At 28.8% G+C, this 18,007-nt stretch overlaps 1 protein-coding gene across 1 annotated transcript in view; it reads right to left on the bottom strand.

The window, feature by feature from the left end:
- Window positions 1-18,007, bottom strand: part of LOC111302628 (glutamate receptor 2.8-like) — a 21,738-nt gene extending 3,731 nt beyond the window's left edge. Inside the window, exon 1 of the mRNA XM_089742322.1 lies at window positions 17,528-18,007. Coding sequence (XP_089598448.1) covers window positions 17,528-17,990 — 463 coding nt within the window. The 5' untranslated portion in view covers window positions 17,991-18,007. The remainder of the gene's footprint in view (window positions 1-17,527) is intronic.

Genomic DNA, 18,007 nt, shown 5'->3' with positions numbered 1-18,007 from the left:
TTATTCATGTATTACACGTATAATTTAATTAAGTGGCATTAATAAATAATATTGATTTGTCAAATATTTGACAAATGTCATGTATATGACAAACTCACCAAAACCAAAGAAAAAGGTCAAAATAATAATAAAAAAGCAATTTTCAAAAGAACAAGAAACACTTTCAACGTTTTTCTCTTATTCTTTCTAGATTTTTTATCTTGTTCAAAGTATCAGATTTTTTCTACCAAATTGCTAGTTTTCCTTCAATTGTGGAGGCCTCTTATTTTCACCTTTCGTCAGTAACAAGATCTATAAAGGCAGGTTCAACTTTCTCTTTCTTCCAAAATTTTTTTCTTTTCTCCATTTAACTCCTTCTTTTTTAGTATATATTTTCTCTTTCTAACTGTAACTCTTGACCTTAAGTGGCACTAATGTGTTAATTGATCCATTTTTTGCCACTCTTTCTCCTATCCTTCTAACAATTCTATTCATAATCTAAATTCGATTATTTAATCTATTTGTTTATTTCACTCTTTACCCAAGTATAAGGAAATTGAAATTTTGATGAGTTGAAAATTTTATTATAAGTTTTAATTTAAAATGGTTGGATGATATATGTGATTTAGTTATGGGTTTTCTGATATTATGGGTATTATAATTTTTGCATGTTTGTAGTTTTTTTTTTTTTTTAAATTTAGATTAGTAATGAGCAATTGAAAATTTGATGTTGTACTAATTAAAGATTGTCGATTGTGGTTATAGATACCATATTTTGTTTGGAGATTTTTTGAAATTTATTGGGCTTCAAATTTTAATTTTAATTGTGCAATTAGATCATAATTGGAAAAGTGAATTTTGGACTCGAAGATTAAGGCCTAAATTTTATTTGCATTTTAATTTTTTAATTTTAATTTTTTGTTTAATTTTAATTTTTTTAGTCAAAAGAATCAAAGTCAATTGATAAAAATAAAGGGTAAAAATATAAAAAAAATAAAATATGAGATTTTGCATGAAAAATCTTGGATTCAATTAAACTTTTAGATTATATATCAAAATTTAACTTTAATAGTTGAATAATTTTGGAAATACTTGGGTCTCTATCTATTGAAAAAGGAAAGATTATACAGAGAATAAAATTTGCATAAAAATCCTAGATTCGATTGAATTAATTTCTTCCAAATCGAAAATGATTCAATCCCTATATAAGGACTTTGAATCTAAGATCCAAAGGAGAGCTTGACAGTAATTACTTTAAGATCAAATAGAAGTCATTGAAAATAGAAAAAAATTTGAACAAAGTTTTAAATCAGCAAAGAATAAGCAATCAAGCAAAAATAATTTTGCAAGAAGATCCAGTTGAAATTTTTGAAAAGAAAGCTAAGTTTTATAGTAGGAAACATTAGTTTTTGAAAGATGAAAAATTGTTGAAACCCATGATCTATTGAGGTAATATTTGCTTTTTTTGTGATTTTTACATAACTTTTATAATATTTAATTGCTTGTCATAACGTCTAGATCCGGGGATCTATCGCTAGACATTGACTTTAGGGAGTCGCCACCAATCTTTTTTATCTAGGTGCGATTGGCCACCTAAAGAATCTATCCTTTCAGGGAACACCTAAGTTTAAGGGCCCCTAAAAGAATAGGTTCAGGTCTACTAACCAGAACAGGGTTCGGGAGTTCGGTTACGTGTGAGGAAGGTTATAGCACCCTCACAACGCCCATCAAAAGATGGTACCAGCTTAAATTTGTGTTATCCAAAAGCCTTAAAATTTTACCAAGTAATTAATTATTGAAAATTTTTCTCAATGACTCTAATACTTTTAGCAGAAAATTGAGAAAATTTTCTCACCTCAAGAGTATGCAAAAAAAACTACTGTTTCACTTGCAGAGGCTCCGTCGTCGGATTATTTAAAGAAAAAAAAACAAAATCAAAATTAAGATAGAAAGGAAGGAAAGAATGATTTTTTTTGTAGGGAAAATTGATACTTTCAACTTTTCCTCAAAAACCCTTTTTTTGAAAATTTATTTCTAAGGAAAATTGATACTTTCAACTTTTCCCCAAAAATATTTTTTTGAAATTTTGATTTTCAAGGAAAAATGATACTTTCAACTTTTCCTCAAAAACCCCTTTTTTGAAAATTTATTTATAAGAAAAATTGATATTTTCAACTTTTTCCCCAAAAATATTATTTTTGGAAATTTATTTATAAGGAAAATTGATACTTTCAACTTTTCCCCAAAAATATTTTTTTGAAAATTTATCTTAAGGAAAATTGATACTTTCAACTTTTCCTCAAAAATCTCTTTTTTGAAAATGTATTTCTAAGGAAAATTGATACTTTCAACTTTTCCCTAAAAATATTTTTTTTTTGGAAAATTTGATTTTTATTTGAAGAAAATAGAATAATATAAATAAATAATAAAGAATAAAGAAAAGTAAAACAAAAATAAAAATAAAACTAAGATAAAAAGAATATTAAATAAACCTAATATAATGAATAAATAAAAACAAATAAAAACATTCAAAAAAAAAAAAAAAACACCACAAAAGGTCTCAAAAATGGAAAGAGAAAGAAAAGCAAAAGAAAAATAAAAGCCACACATGACTTGGGGCAAAGTAATGAGAATCCTTTGTGTGAGGAAAGAAAAAAGTAGTGAAACGATGTGGGGCAAAATGCCAAGCTGCATCAAATGATCCTTCGGTCTTGAACTTTTTTAATACATGTTTTGAGCCTATTATATCCATTTTTTTATGACCCTTCACCTTGGCGTACGTTACAACCTTGAAAAGTCCATTTAGATCAAGTGTGAATACCCAACTTGAATGATCATAGGTTGAGCAAAGACATGCTCATGATGAAGCAATGGAATCATGCTACATGAAAGGTATCAACACTGGATGAAAAATGAGAAAAGAGAAAAAAAAAAGAAAAAAAAAGGGAAAAAAATGAGAAAATGAAAAAATGAAAAAAGAGATCCAAATTGAAAACCTGAAAGGGTGATTTTGGTACCAAAAAAAAAGATCCAGGTCAAATGGCTCACATGAATAGAAGATCAAAGACATCTAAAGATCCCTCAAAGACTGGGGCAAAGTTCGCCAAGCTCAAGTTGACTTCAACAGTAAATGGAATGAGTTTTTGAAAAAGAATCCTAGATTAATGTTGAAAATTGTCTGAATATTCATCATTTGGACATACCATTCACCCCAATGACATGTATCCAATTTATTTTGTTTCCCATTTATTTTGTACCAAAACAGATTTTCATTATTTATCTTTACCATAATTCACCTTGTGTTCTCTTATCATTACACCCCTAGAATGAATTGAGAAAATGTTTAATTGCATTGTATTTGTCAGGATTTGAAATGATAATGAATGAATGAATATGTACTTAAAAGAGTCTTACATTCATTTGAAAAGAAATCTAAGATGATGGTGGAGACAAAATGAAGAAATGGTAGAAACCTAGAGGAGATGATTTAGAAGGATATATGATGTGATCAAATGAAGAAATGGGGCAGTGATACAATCAAGTGATGAGTACGAGGATGAAATGGTCGATATGACTTGCAAGTTGTGATTGAATGATGAAGACAAAATCTGTTTTGGAAAGGTTAATGCTGAGACACCTATGAGTAATGACCCAGTGATGGTGGATGAAACTTGTTTTGAAATTTGTTAGTGCTGAAAAATTCATTGAATGATGGTCAAGTGATGATCGATTGATGAAGCTTATTCCAAAATATTGAAAAACAGAACAAGGAAGAATCTGAGCGGAAGAGACAATTAAGAGCTACACTGGTTCGATCTTAGGAGAACAGTGCCATTGAATCTTTGAGGAATCAAAGGGCTTGATGCCCAAGAAAAGAGCTTGAGAAACTTGAGTACCATACATTGAACAAGAATTAATTGGCCAACATTTGCATAGCATGCATTGAAAATAATGCACATTGCATAGCATACACTACTTTCAAGAAAGTATAGTGTACAAACTCAAGAAGCAGGGGTGTTCCAACATCCCACATGGAGAAGACAGATATGAAAAGACTTTGCAAGTTTGAGAAAAAAACTTGTCAGGTAAGTTCCTAATCCTTGAAATAGGACACCTTTTGGGTATCAGGGTTGATTTATAAGACCTTCGGGCATAATCTCCTGAAATTCCTTCAAACACAACTTTCAACTCCTTTGGACATGATTGTCAAGGAGCAATTTACTTTCAAAGTCCGTTGCCTCTGTTTAGAGGAGCTATTTATTTTTCCAAAGTCGTGGTGCCTCTGTTTAAAGGAGCAATTTACTTTTCCAAAGTCGTGGTACCTCTGTTTAGAGGAGCAATTTACTTTTCAAAGTTCGTTGCCTCTATTTAGAGGAGTAATTTACTTTTCCAAAGTCGTGGTACCTCTGTTTAGAGGAGCAATTTACTTTTCAAGTTTGTTGCCTCTGTTTAGAGGAGCAATTTACTTTTCAAAGTTCGTTGCCTCTGTTTAGAGGAGCAATTTACTTTTCAAAGTTCGTTGCCTCTGTTTAGAGGAGCAATTTACTTTTCCAAAGTCGTGGTGCCTCTGTTTAGAGGAGCAATTTACTTTTCCAAGTTCATTGCCTCTGTTTAGAGGAGCAATTTACTTTCCAAAGTCGTGGTGCCTCTGTTTAGAGGAGCAATTTACTTTCCAAGTTCGTTGCCTCTGTTTAGAGGAGCAATTTACATTTTCAAAGTCGCGGTACCTCTGTTTAGAGGAGCAATTTACTTTCTCAAAGTCGTTGAGCCTCTGCTTAGAGGAGCTTTGGTAAAAAAAAAAACAAAAAAATAAAACAAAAAAACAAAAAAACAAAAAAAACAAAACAAAAAAACAAAACAAAAAAATAAAAAAAGACAAAAAAAAAAGAACAAAAAAAAGGTTGCCTCTATTTAGAGGAGCTTCGTTTCTCAAAGTCATTGAACCTCTGCTTAGAGGAGCTTTGATCTTTTTTTTTAAAAAAAAGAGCAAAAAAAAAAAGTAAAAAAAAAAAAAACAAAAGAAAAAGTTACCTCTATTTAGAGGAGCTTTATTCATGTTTTTCAGAGTCGTTGAGTCTCTGTTTAAAAGAGCTTTGGTAAAAAAAAAAACACAAAAGAAAAATAAAAAAAACAAAAAAATGAAAATGTTGAGTTGAGTCTTGATTGGGTGTCTACATCTTTGCGCAATTTCTGTTTCACAGAAAATGTGCAAAGAGGGGCAGCTGTAGACACCCAATTTGATCCAGGCCCGGATCAATTGGGCCTGGCCCAAAGGGGTAAGTCCAATTGTATCTTGGTTATTATTATTTTATTTTTTATTTTATGTATATCCTATATATATTATTTACTTATTATTACTAATATATATTTTTTTATTTTTATCTTTTATTTTATTTATTTTTATATTTTTATATATCTGATATTATTCTTTTTATTTATCCCATAATATATTTTTTTTATTTATCTTTTCTAATTATCTAGTATTTTTTTATTTGATTTTTTGAGGGCTAGGATTGAAAGTGGAAGAATCCCATTGAAAATGGGAATTCAATCAGAAGAGTCCAGTGGGATTCAAAGATTGAATTCCCGTCCAAGGAGGAATTGGGATTGATCAGGAACTCCTGATCAATCCCTATAAAAGGGACTCTGGAACAGAATGCAAGACACAGAGAGAAAACAGTAAGCAAAGCTACTGATTTGAGAGAAAAGGAGGCGTATAGGAAGCTAGGAAAAGTTTAGGAGTGTTCTGGGAGTGAGAAAAAATTTTTTGGAAATTTTTGGGAAATTTCCAGATTTCGGTGAAAATTCTGGTGAAATTTAAATTTTTCGACAACAATTCCGACGAACATTGAAGTTTTTGGCGAACTGCCCAGTTTCCGACGAAGAATCCCAGAAACCGATGATCTTTAGACAAACTTCCGGTGACTTTTTCCAGAATCCAGCACCGGTGTTCTTCAATTTTTAGAGAGAATAGAGAGAAAAAGGGAAGAAGAGAGAGAGAGGGAGAATCGTTCTGTCAAAAAAACGAAAGGGATTGCCTTTTATACCCTCCCAAAACGACGTCGTTTTGGCTTTAAGTTAATCAGAGGATCCGCGCATTTTGTCGAAACTCGACCCGACCCGAGCGTCGACCCGATTCTGACCCGCGCGTGCCTACCCACTCCGAGCCGAGCCAAGCCGCCAAGCCGCTCCCCCCGAGCCGTTTTCTCTTCCTTGAGCCGAGCTGAGACGAGCCGCGATCCGAGCCGCTCTAGGTTTTTTTCTTTTTTTTTTTTCTTTTCTTTGAATGTTTTTTATTTGTTTATTTATTTTTTTTATATTAGGTTTATTTAATATTCTTTTTACCTTAGTTTTATTTTTATTTTTTTTACTTTTTATTATTTTTTATTATTTATTTATATTTTTTATTATTCTATTTTTTTCAAATAAAAATCAAATTTTCCAAAAAAAAAAAATATTTTTAGGAAAAAGTTGAAAGTATCAATTTTCTTTAGAAATACATTTTCAAAAAAAGAGATTTTTGAGGAAAAGTTGAAAGTATCAATTTTTCTTAAAAATAAATTTTTGAAAAAAAAGATTTTTAAAGAAAAGTTGAAAGTATCAATTTTCCTTGGAAATCAAAGTTTCAAAAAAAATATTTTTGAGGAAAAGTTGAAAGTATCAATTTTCCTTAGAAATAAATTTCCAAAAAATATTTTTGGGGAAAAGTTGAAAGTATCAATTTTCCTCAGAAATAAATTTCAAAAAAAAAATATTTTTAGGGAAAAGTTGAAAGTATCAATTTTCCTTAAGAATAAATTTCCAAAAAAATATTTTTGGGGAAAAGTTGAAGGTATCAATTTTCCTTAAAAATAAATTTTCAAAAAATATTTTTGGGGAAAAGTTGAAAGTATCAATTTTTCCTACAAAAAAAAAAAAGCATTCTTTCCTTCCTTTCTATCTTAATTTTGATTTTATTTTTTTTTTAAATAATCCGACGACGGAGCCTCTGCAAGTGAAACAGTAGTTTTTCTTGCATACTCCTGAGGTGAGAGAATTTTTTCAATTTTTTGCTAAAAGTATTAGAGTCAATTGAGAATAATTTTCAATAATTAATTACTTGGTAAAATTTTAAAGATTTTGGATAACACAAATTTGAGCTGGTACCATCTTTTGATGGGCGTTGTGAGGGTGCTATAACCTTCCTCACACATAACCGAACTCCCGAACACTGTTCTGGTTAGCAGACCTGAACCTATTCTTTTAGGGACCCTTAAGCTTAGGTGTTCCCTGAAAGGACAGATTCCTTAGGTGGCCAATCACACCTAGATAAAAAAGATTGGTGGCGACTCCCTAAACAGAGGTACCACTACTTTGGAAAGTAAATTAATATTCCTAGACAATTTACTTTCCAAAAGTCACCTAGCTGTCATAACGTCTAGATTCGGGGATCTATCGCTAGACATTGACTTTAGGGAGTCGCCACCAATCTTTTTTATCTAGGTGCGATTGGCCACCTAAAGAATCTATCCTTTCAGGGAACACCTAAGTTTAAGGGCCCCTAAAAGAATAGGTTCAGGTCTACTAACCAGAACAGGGTTCGGGAGTTCGGTTACGTGTGAGGAAGGTTATAGCACCCTCACAACGTCCATCAAAAGATGGTACCAGCTTAAATTTGTGTTATCCAAAAGCCTTAAAATTTTATCAAGTAATTAATTATTGAAAATTTTTCTCAATTGACTCTAATATTTTTAGCAGAAAATTGAGAAAATTTTCTCACCTCAAGAGTATGCAAAAAAAACTACTGTTTCACTTGCAGAGGTTCCGTCGTCGAATTATTTAAAGAAAAAAAACAAAATCAAAATTAAGATAGAAAGGAAGGAAAGAATGATTTTTTTTGTAGGAAAAATTGATACTTTCAACTTTTCCTCAAAAATATTTTTTGAAAATTTCGATTTTCAAGGAAAATTGATACTTTCAACTTTTCCTCAAAAACCCTTTTTTTGAAAATTTATTTCTAAGGAAAATTGATACTTTCAACTTTTCCCCAAAAATATTTTTTTGAAATTTTGATTTTCAAGGAAAAATGATACTTTCAACTTTTCCTCAAAAACCCCTTTTTTGAAAATTTATTTATAAGAAAAATTGATATTTTCAACTTTTTCCCCAAAAATATTTTTTTTGAAAATTTATTTATAAGGAAAATTGATTTTTGAAAATTGATTTTTAAGGAAAATTGATACTTTCAACTTTTCCCCAAAAATATTTGTTTGAAAATTTATCTTAAGGAAAATTGATACTTTCAACTTTTCCCTAAAAATATTTTTTTTTTGGAAAATTTGATTTTTATTTGAAGAAAATAGAATAATATAAATAAATAATAAAGAATAAAGAAAAGTAAAACAAAAATAAAAATGAAACTAAGATAAAAAGAATATTAAATAAACCTAATATAATGAATAAATAAAAACAAATAAAAACATTCAAAGAAAAAAAAAAAAAAACCTGAAGCGGCTCAAGAAAGAGAAAACGGCTCGGGGGGAGCGGCTTGGCGGCTTGGCGCGGCTCGGAGGGGCAGGCACGCGCGGGTCAGAATCGGGTCGACGCTCGAGTCGGGTCGGGTTCGGTAAAACGCGCGGATCCTCTGGTTACTTAAGGCCAAAACGACGTCGTTTTGGGAGGGTATAAAAGGCAATCCCCTTCATTTTTTTCGGCAGAATGCTCCTCCCTCTCTCTCTCTTCTTCCCTTTTTCTCTCCCTTCTCTCTAAAAACTGAAGAACATCGGTGCCGGATTCTGGAAAATATCGTCGGAATCTGGAAATTTCGTCGGAAGTTGGCCGGAAGATCGCCGATTTCTGGGATTCTTCGTCGGAAATCGGGTAGGTCATCGAAAACTTCAATGTTCGCTGGAATTGTTGCCGGAAAATTCATATTTCGCCAGAATTTTCGTCGGAATCTGGAAATTTCCCAGAAATTTCCAGAAAAATTTTTTCGCCAAAAATTTCTAAAAATTTTTTTCTCACTCCCAGAACACTCCTAAACTTTTCCTAGCTTCCTATACGCCTCTTTTTCTCTCAAATCAGTAGCTTTGCTTACTGTTTTCTGTGTGTGTCTTGCATTCTGTTCCAGAATCACTTTTATAGGGATTGATCAGGAGTTCCTGATCAATCCCAATTCCTCCTTGGACGGGAATTCAATCTTTGAATCCCACTGGACTCTTCTGATTGAATTCCCATTTTCAATTGGATTCTTCCACTTTCAATCCTAGCCCTCCAAAAATAAAATAAAAAAATACTAGATAATTAGAAAAGATAAATAAAAAAAAATATTATGGGATAAATAAAAAGAATAATATCAGATATATAAAAATACGAAAATAAATAAAATAAAAGATAAAAATAAAAAAATATATATTAGTAATAATAAGTAAATAATATATATATAGGATATACATAAAATAAAAAATAAAATAATAATAACCAAGATACAATTGGACTTACCCCTTTGGGCTAGGCCCAATTGATCCGGGCCTGGACCAAATTGGGTGTCTACATTGCTTACTCTTATTTTTATATTTATTACATGGTATTTATTTTTGCATGAATTTGCATGACTAATATTATATTTGCATGATAATTTATTTGCCTAACATATTTGTTTGCATGATTAATATATTTATTTGTGTGATTTATTAATATATTTGCATGGTTATTAATGTATTTAATTGCTTGATTATTAATATATTTATTTGCATGATTGTATATTTAATTGCATGTTTATTTGCCTAATTATATATTTGATTGCATATTTTGCATGGTTTATATATTATTATTTACATAATTGCATGATTTATGTATTATTATTTGCATGATTATATATTTAATTGCATCTTTATTTGCATGGTTTATATATTACTATTTGCATGATTATATATTTAATTACATATCTATTTACATTGTTTCTATATTTTTATTTGCATGATTGTATATTTAATGGCATGTTTATTTGCATGATTTACATTGTTAATTGTATGATTATATATTTAATTGCATGATTATTAATTTATTTATTTGTGTGTTTGTATGATTATCAATATATTTATTTGCATAGTTATTTATTTATTATTATTATAATTGCATGATTTTATATTTATTGCATGATATGATATTATATGTTATTGCATGATTAATATTATATTTGAATGATATTTAATTGCATGTTTCTATATTTGTTGTGTGTATAATTGCATGATTATACATAATTACTAATATATTTGTGTGATTATATTTGGATGCATGATTATATATTGAATGAATGGTTATTAATATATTTGCATGGTATTTTATATTATTGCATTATAATATATTTGCTTGATATTATATATTTACATGATTGTTATTATTGCATTATAATTAATATATTTATATGACATTCTTGCATGAATATTTTAGCATAATTTAGGCATGATATTATTACATGATATTTGGTATGAGTTATAGTATTATATTTGCATGATAATTTTTACATGGTATAATTTAATATTTATTGCATGATTATTTGATATCTTTGATAGAATCTTTGTATCACCATATTTTGTAAATAAATAAAAAGATTGGAATTGATTATTTACATGATAAAAACCATTTTTGCTAAGGCTTAAATCAGATAACACGTAGTTAATTTGGTATCAATTTTGGGCGTAAAAAGGTATTAATACTTTTCCTATATCCAACTTCTGAATCTTAGTTTTGTTGATGTAGACCGTAAATTATTCTTTTAGATACCTTTAGTTTACACTTAGGATAACCTTAAAAAGAATAGATTCACATAGGCGACCAATCACACATAGGTAAAAAAAGATTGATGGTGACTCCATGTTTTTGTGTCTAATGGGTAGGTTCTCAACCTAAATGTTATGACAGTGGTTGTAGACTTGTAGCTCATAAACCCTAAGCTTTCCGAAACTTCAATAGAAAGGATAAAGAAGAAGAGAACTGAAATGAAATAAACTTAGATAAAAAAGCCAAGAGCCTTTCCATTTGTCATTCCATGTGAGAAATTTAATTCCACGTCATAATTATTTATAATGATTTTTAAATTTAATGGCACATATAATTCATAGCATAGTTTTTATTGGAAAAAATCCTTAATTGTTACAAGTCAATAACGTTTAATCCTTATTTATATAAATGAAAATGTTTAATCCTAAATTGAAAAGCAAACATTTAATCCCAAATTGAGCATTTAGCCTAATAACATTGTAACTCTTGAGATTTAATAGTTAAAGTGGCTGTTCATGGCTAATTACTCACAATCTTGTACCCTAAGCTTTAAATCAAAGAAATTGAAATGTAATGCCATTAAAAATATTTAAAAATGAAATTCTATTGGAGAAGTACACTAAATTTTAATGGATGATTAGTCTAATAAAAAAAAGTTGTAAATAGTGAAAACTGACAGCTTTATATATATAGCAATTTTTTATTATCTTTTTTTACTAATCACATTTGTTAGTATTTCTTTAAACTCTCAACTGCCTAAACATTTTTATGTTCATTGAGCATTGAGTTTACAATCAAGTATTTACCTTTTTTTTTCTTCATGCACCCATGCATATTAGACATTCATTACACAACATTTTCCTAAATGGTTTAAGGTGCCAATTGCTCTAAATAACTAATACACACCATTAATCAATCAATGAATCTTCTATTCTACAAGATTTTTTTATTTCATTTAAAATTTATTCATCTTGAAAAATGGACAAGAAATATACTTATGCATAAATCTATAAGTATTAATAAAGCTAATATCCAAGTGGATCACTTAATTGAGTTTTGGTAACTTAAATGGGTCAATTGCTCACATTTGGCATTTTAGGGTTAATATGGGGGATTGGTGAAAATGGTAGCAGATATGGATTTTTTTTTTTTTTGGATTAATTCATTGGTTTTTCTTTATATGGTTTTGCTTTGTGAAATTTTGGTGTTTATTTGAGTTTTGGAGTCATGGAGTTGAGTTTTTTTTTGCCAAAATTTATTAAAGCAATCATAAGGTTACAAAGCTAGTTAAGACTAGTAATGACAAAAACTGTTGATAATTTTGAATGTGGTGTATCCCACATTGAATAGAAAGATCATTTGTACGTAGTTTAAAAAAGATTACTTGTGTTATTTAAGTAACTGAGTATTGAGCTAAGTATTAGAGTGGGTTAAGTCACTTGGGCTTACTAAAAGTCTTCCTAGTAGGTTAGATAATTTTAAAAGTAAAAAATTGAGCACTTAGGTACTTAGAGTACTTGAGTTTATTTGGTAAATAAATTTATTTTTTACTTAAATCTTTTACTTCTTTAAATTTTAAAATATTAATGAAATATTATTTTTATTCTAAATAAGCATGTTTAAACAAAAAAAATGACTGTCTAAATAATTAAGCATGTTTGAACATGAAAACACGTCTAATTAAGTTTGTTTAAACAAGAAACATGACCATATAGATTGTAATGACTTTTTGAATAAGAATTTTGTGACTGTTTATTTACTATAAATAGATCTTTCTACTTGACCAATTTTACTATTTTTTATTTGAGTTTTAAGGTTTTGTTGTATCCTATAAATATAATTACCTTTTAGATAGTGTTTTTGATACTTCAAAGCCATATTTTTCCTTTAAGATAGTGTTTTTGATGCCTCAAAGCCATATTTATTCTTTCATATTATTTTTATTTTCTCAAAATTTTTTAACAATTTAAAGGCAATTATTATGGATATTACTTCATCTATTATCGTAGCTACTGCTATTGATTTGGAATCAAGCATGAAGGTTTATTTTTAGAATTAAGATGTAATTAAACTTGATTATTTCAATGGATTGAACTACACTAGGTGGAAGGACAAAATGGTTTTTGTATTCTATGTACTCGATCCAATTTTGAAACCAATTCCAAAACCAACTCTTAAAGATTTTGATATTGTTAAGGCAACAAGAAGCAAATGTGAAAAAAATGAACTAGTTTGTTGAGGTTACATTTTGAATTCACTATGTGATTGTTTATATGACATATACAAAAATATGAAAACACCAAAAGAAATTTAGACAGCTCTTGAACACAAGTACATGAACAAAAAAAAGTACTGATAAATTTTTGGCCTTGAAATATTTTGAATTTTCTATAATTGATGATAAACCAATCATGGACCAAGTGCATGAGTTGCAAATTCTGGCTTTTAAGTTAAGTGAGCTAGAAATTAAGATTCTTGATTCACTTCAAGTTGAAGCTATTTTATCAAAATTTTCTCTTTCTTGGAATAGATATAGGAAAAAGATTCTGCATTTAATAGATATTTTCACTATTAAAGAATTTCAGACTCATATACAGATTGAAATAAAAAATATGCAAGAAATGCACTCTTCCTAGGAGGTTTTAATGTCAACTATGTGAGTAAACAAAATTCTAAAAAAACTTATAAGTCTTATTAAAAATCCCAAAACAATTTTAAAGTCAAGAAGAAGGGATTCAAGAAACCCAAATTAATAAGAATAAATTGTGTTTCCATTATAGAAAGAAAGGACATTTTATAAATATTACAGATTTAAAATGCTGGAATTAAAATTAGTTCTAGTTATGAAAACAAGGCAAATCTAATTGAATAAGAAATCAAATAACTTGTTGTAATGGTGACCGACATGCAAATTGGAATAACCACCAAAGTTCATATGGATAATACAAATAAGTCATTTGATTGGTGGCTAGATTTTGATGTAACAATTCATGTTTGCAACAATAAAAAGCATTTCAAACTTGTGAAGAATGTAAAGGATTAAAAAATATCTTTTTGGGAAATCATGTTCCTGCTAAAGTAATTAGAAAAGGAACAACTGAATTAAATTTCACTTCAGGATAGAAATTAACTTTACTTATTGTTTTCCATGTTCCTAAGATTAGAAAGACTTTTGTATCTGCAAATATGTTATGTAAGCAAAACTTTAAGATTGTCTTAAAGTTTGATAAAGTTATAGTGTCAAAAAATGATGTATTCATTGAAAAAGGATATTCCAATGATGGTATGTTCAAACTAAGTATTAATGAAATAAATAATGTTTCTGCTTATATTGTTGAGCATTCTTTTTATTTATGGCATGCTAGATTAGGACATTTAAATTATTAGTATATGAATTATATGTCTAAGCATGGTTATATAACATACTAGAACAATTATGACATTAAATGTGAAATCTATGTCAAAGCAAAAATGACTAAGAAACCTTTCCTAAAGTTGAAAGAATACATAATATTTAGAACTTATACATTATGATAATTGTCAGCTAAATGGATTAATAACAAGGGAAGAAAAAATGTGTTTTATAATATTTATAGATGATAGTTCTCATTATACTTTTATGTATCCAATAAAAACAAAAGATGAAGATTTTAATAAATTCAAAAAATATAAATAAGTTGTTGAAAATCAAAAGAAGAAAAAAAATCAAAAATTTTCAAACTGATAAGGATAAAGAATATTTTCTAGATTTGTTTTTTTTTTTTTTTTAAGATAATGAGATTATTTCTCAAAAGACAGCGCCTTATGCTCCTCAACAAAATGGTTTAACTAAAACAAAAAATAGAACCTGAGTTGTTATGGTAAATAGTATATTGTTAAATGTTAAATTACCTTTAAATCTTTGGAGAGAAGCACTTCTAACAGCATGCCATATATATAATAGAATTCTTTCAAAGAAATTTTTAAAGATACCATATGAACTTTAGAATCATGGTAGAAAATTAAATTTGGATTATTTTAAAGTGTGGGGATGTATTGCCTTCTATAAAGTGCCTAATTCTCATAAATCAAAATTAAGATTTAGAGGTATTAAAAGCTTTTTTGTTGGTTATGCACAAAATTCAAAAGCATATAGACTTTTTTATTTAAATACTTGTCATAATATCTAGATCCGGAGATTCATCGCTAGACATTGACTTAAGGAGATTTCTTATAAAATATGTTAATGAATCCAGTGACAGAACCTCTTCAGAATGAGACACGAGTCTCCATGAATACTCCTGAGGTGAGAAAAATTATCTTAAATTGCTACCAAATGATTGAAGTAATTTTAAGAATAATTTTCAATATTAAATTTACTAGGTAAATTACAAACACATTTTAAGGCTTAGATAATATAAAATCAAACTGGTACTATCATTTGATGGGCATTGTGAGGGTGCTATAACTTTTCTTACATGTAATTGTACTTTCAGATCTAGTCTTGATTTTGTAGACATAAAATCTACCTTTTAAAGATACCTAAGTTAAGCTTAAGATTTCTCTTTCAAAAGTGATATATTCAACTAAGTGACCAATCGCACCTTAGTAAAAAAATATTGGTGGTGACTTCTTAAAGTCAGATTTAGTGATAGATTTATAGATTTATATGTTATGATAGTATCTTAATATAAAAGAAGCTAATACTTCATATGATACAAGTATAAAGTTAATAGAAAATCAAGGCCATGTAATTGCACATCTTGAATATGCTAGTGCTATTGGAAGTATTATGTATGCTATGCACTATACTAGGCTAGATATAGCTTTTGTTGTTTGCAAGTTATCAAGACATACTAGTAAGCTTAGTATAAGTCATTGGAAAGCTATAGGAAGAATTCTTAGTTATTTTTTAAAAAGTAAAGATTTTGACTTATTTTATTTGGAATATCCAGCAATTTTGGAAGGATATTCAGATGTAAGTTAGATCACTAGTTTAAGTGACAATAAATCCACTTTAAGTTGGATGTTTACTTTTGGAGGTAGTGCAATTAGTTGGATTTCACATTTAACTATGGAATCTGAATTTATAGTTTTAGCTGTAGCAGGCAAGGAAGCAAAATGGCTAAGAAATTTATTAGTGGATATAGAGTTGTGGCCATAACTAATGACAACCATTTCCTTGTATTATGATAACAAAGCTACTATCTTTCAACCTTATAGTAAAATTTATAATGGAAAATTTAGACATAATAGTCTAAGACATGACTATTTCATGGAATTGATAAAAAAAATAGGGTAATTATCATAATATATGTTAAACTTGCTAACAACTTAGTAGATCTTTTTACCAAAGGGCTACCTAGAAATTTAGTAAGAAGCACAACAAGTGGAATGAGTTTAAAATTCCTTTTAGACACAAAAAATAGGAACCTAACGTTGAATTAGTAATCTCTAATTACAAAGTTTAATAAGTAATAATAAGTTATTATTATGTGTATGTAAATACTAGTTAACCTATTCTAAATATTTAAAAGACTAGTGTAAACCATTGCATAAATGGAGGATGAGATTAAACTGTTAATGAAGTATATAAATTAAATGTCTATAACAATGAAGACATAAATAAGAAACTCCACCAATATAAATATTGAAGTGGTGTTGCTTCAATGAAAAAATTAGAAACTTTCTTGTAAATATTTATGAATAAGGATAAGCACGTGGTCATAATAGTACTAAAACAGTTATAAACCTTTAACAGAAGATTAAATAAGTATTGTATGTGTTATATCTTTAATTTTAACAATAGAAGTTGAGGTTTAATCTGCAGATACCATCAATTTCGTTAGATTTCTAGGATATATATGCTAATTGAATGTTTAAATCAAAAGATACATTTTTGTATTCATAATATTTATTTGAGTGAAAGGTTAAAGATTAAGCACCAACATTTCAAACTAGTGGAAAATTATTGATAGTTTAGAATATGCTATCTCATATTGAGTAAAAAGATTATTTGTATGTAGTTTAAGAGAAGTAATTGAGTTAAATATTAGAGTGGGTCAAGTCAATTGGGCTTGTTATGAGTTTTTTTAGTGGGTTAGAAACTTTCAAAGTTAAAGATTGGGTGTTTAGGGTACTTGAGCTTGTTTAGTTAATAAATTTATTTTTTATTTAAATCTTTTACTTCTTTAAATTTCATAATATTAATAAATATTATTGCTATTCTAAATAAGTATTTTTGAACATAAAAATATAATTATCTAAATAAGCATGTTTGAATAGGAAAATATGGCTGTCTGATAAAATTTGTTTAAACAAAAAAAACACAACCATACAAATTATCATGATTTTTTTAATAAGAATTTTGTAGTTGTTCATTTATTATAAATAGGTCTTTCTACTTTATCAATTTCATTACTTTTGATTTGAGAGTTTTAAGATTTTATTATATTCTATAGGTATAATTGTCTTTAAAATAGTATTTTTCATGTCTCAAACCCATATTTCTTTTATATTATTATTTCTACTTTCTCAAAATTTACTAACAAAAACGTATCCGTTTTACCTTTCTAAGTTTAGTACTGTGTTTTTTTTTTTTTCCCTCATTATTATTTATATTAGTTTCTCTCTACGAAGGATTGAGAGGGGGGAAGGCGGAGGAGAAAACGAAAAAGGTGAAGGGAGTGGAGACCCCAGTTTATTTCTTGCATTCGCAGCAGAGCATGGCATGCCTGATTCTGTTTATTGTAAAATTAAACATGAAAAGACCTAATCTTTAATGGAAAATTATGTGACTAATACGTACCCGATGAAGCTGCAGTGACGCCTTCTAGCAAATCCAGTCTTTGCAGAGACAATCTCGTTCCATAATCAGGGTGTTCCGCATAAAAATCTGAAAGAGCCATGGACGAACATATGTTTGCCATAGCACCCATTTTTGAGTCCACATCTAGAACTACACCAGCATTATACACCAACCTTGTCGAATCCTTGGTTCTACTTAGTCCGGTTCCAGCAGTTTCCGCTTTTACAGTGAAGCCAACCGAGAAAAAATAGAAGAAACTGAAGAGAAAAAAGGAAAGACAGTACGTGGAATTTGGCATCAGGACGGGTAACTTCGAGAGAGGCAGTTTCGCAAGTTTCTTCCCGGTTGTTAGTTTGGTTAACATCGTTTTATAGTGAGCTGAGCGTTTTTTTGGGTCTTTGAAAAAGGAAGAAAAAACCAAGAGTTGTGAAAAGTCTTCGTTCCAATGAACAGTATCTTTCATTCCAATACAGGGCTTTT

Source organism: Durio zibethinus, chromosome 13 (assembly GCF_047325235.1).
Source record: "Durio zibethinus cultivar Kanyao isolate XHJ-2024 chromosome 13, ASM4732523v1, whole genome shotgun sequence".
NCBI lineage: Eukaryota > Viridiplantae > Streptophyta > Magnoliopsida > Malvales > Malvaceae > Durio > Durio zibethinus.
This window is presented reverse-complemented; position numbering and strand designations above follow the sequence as displayed.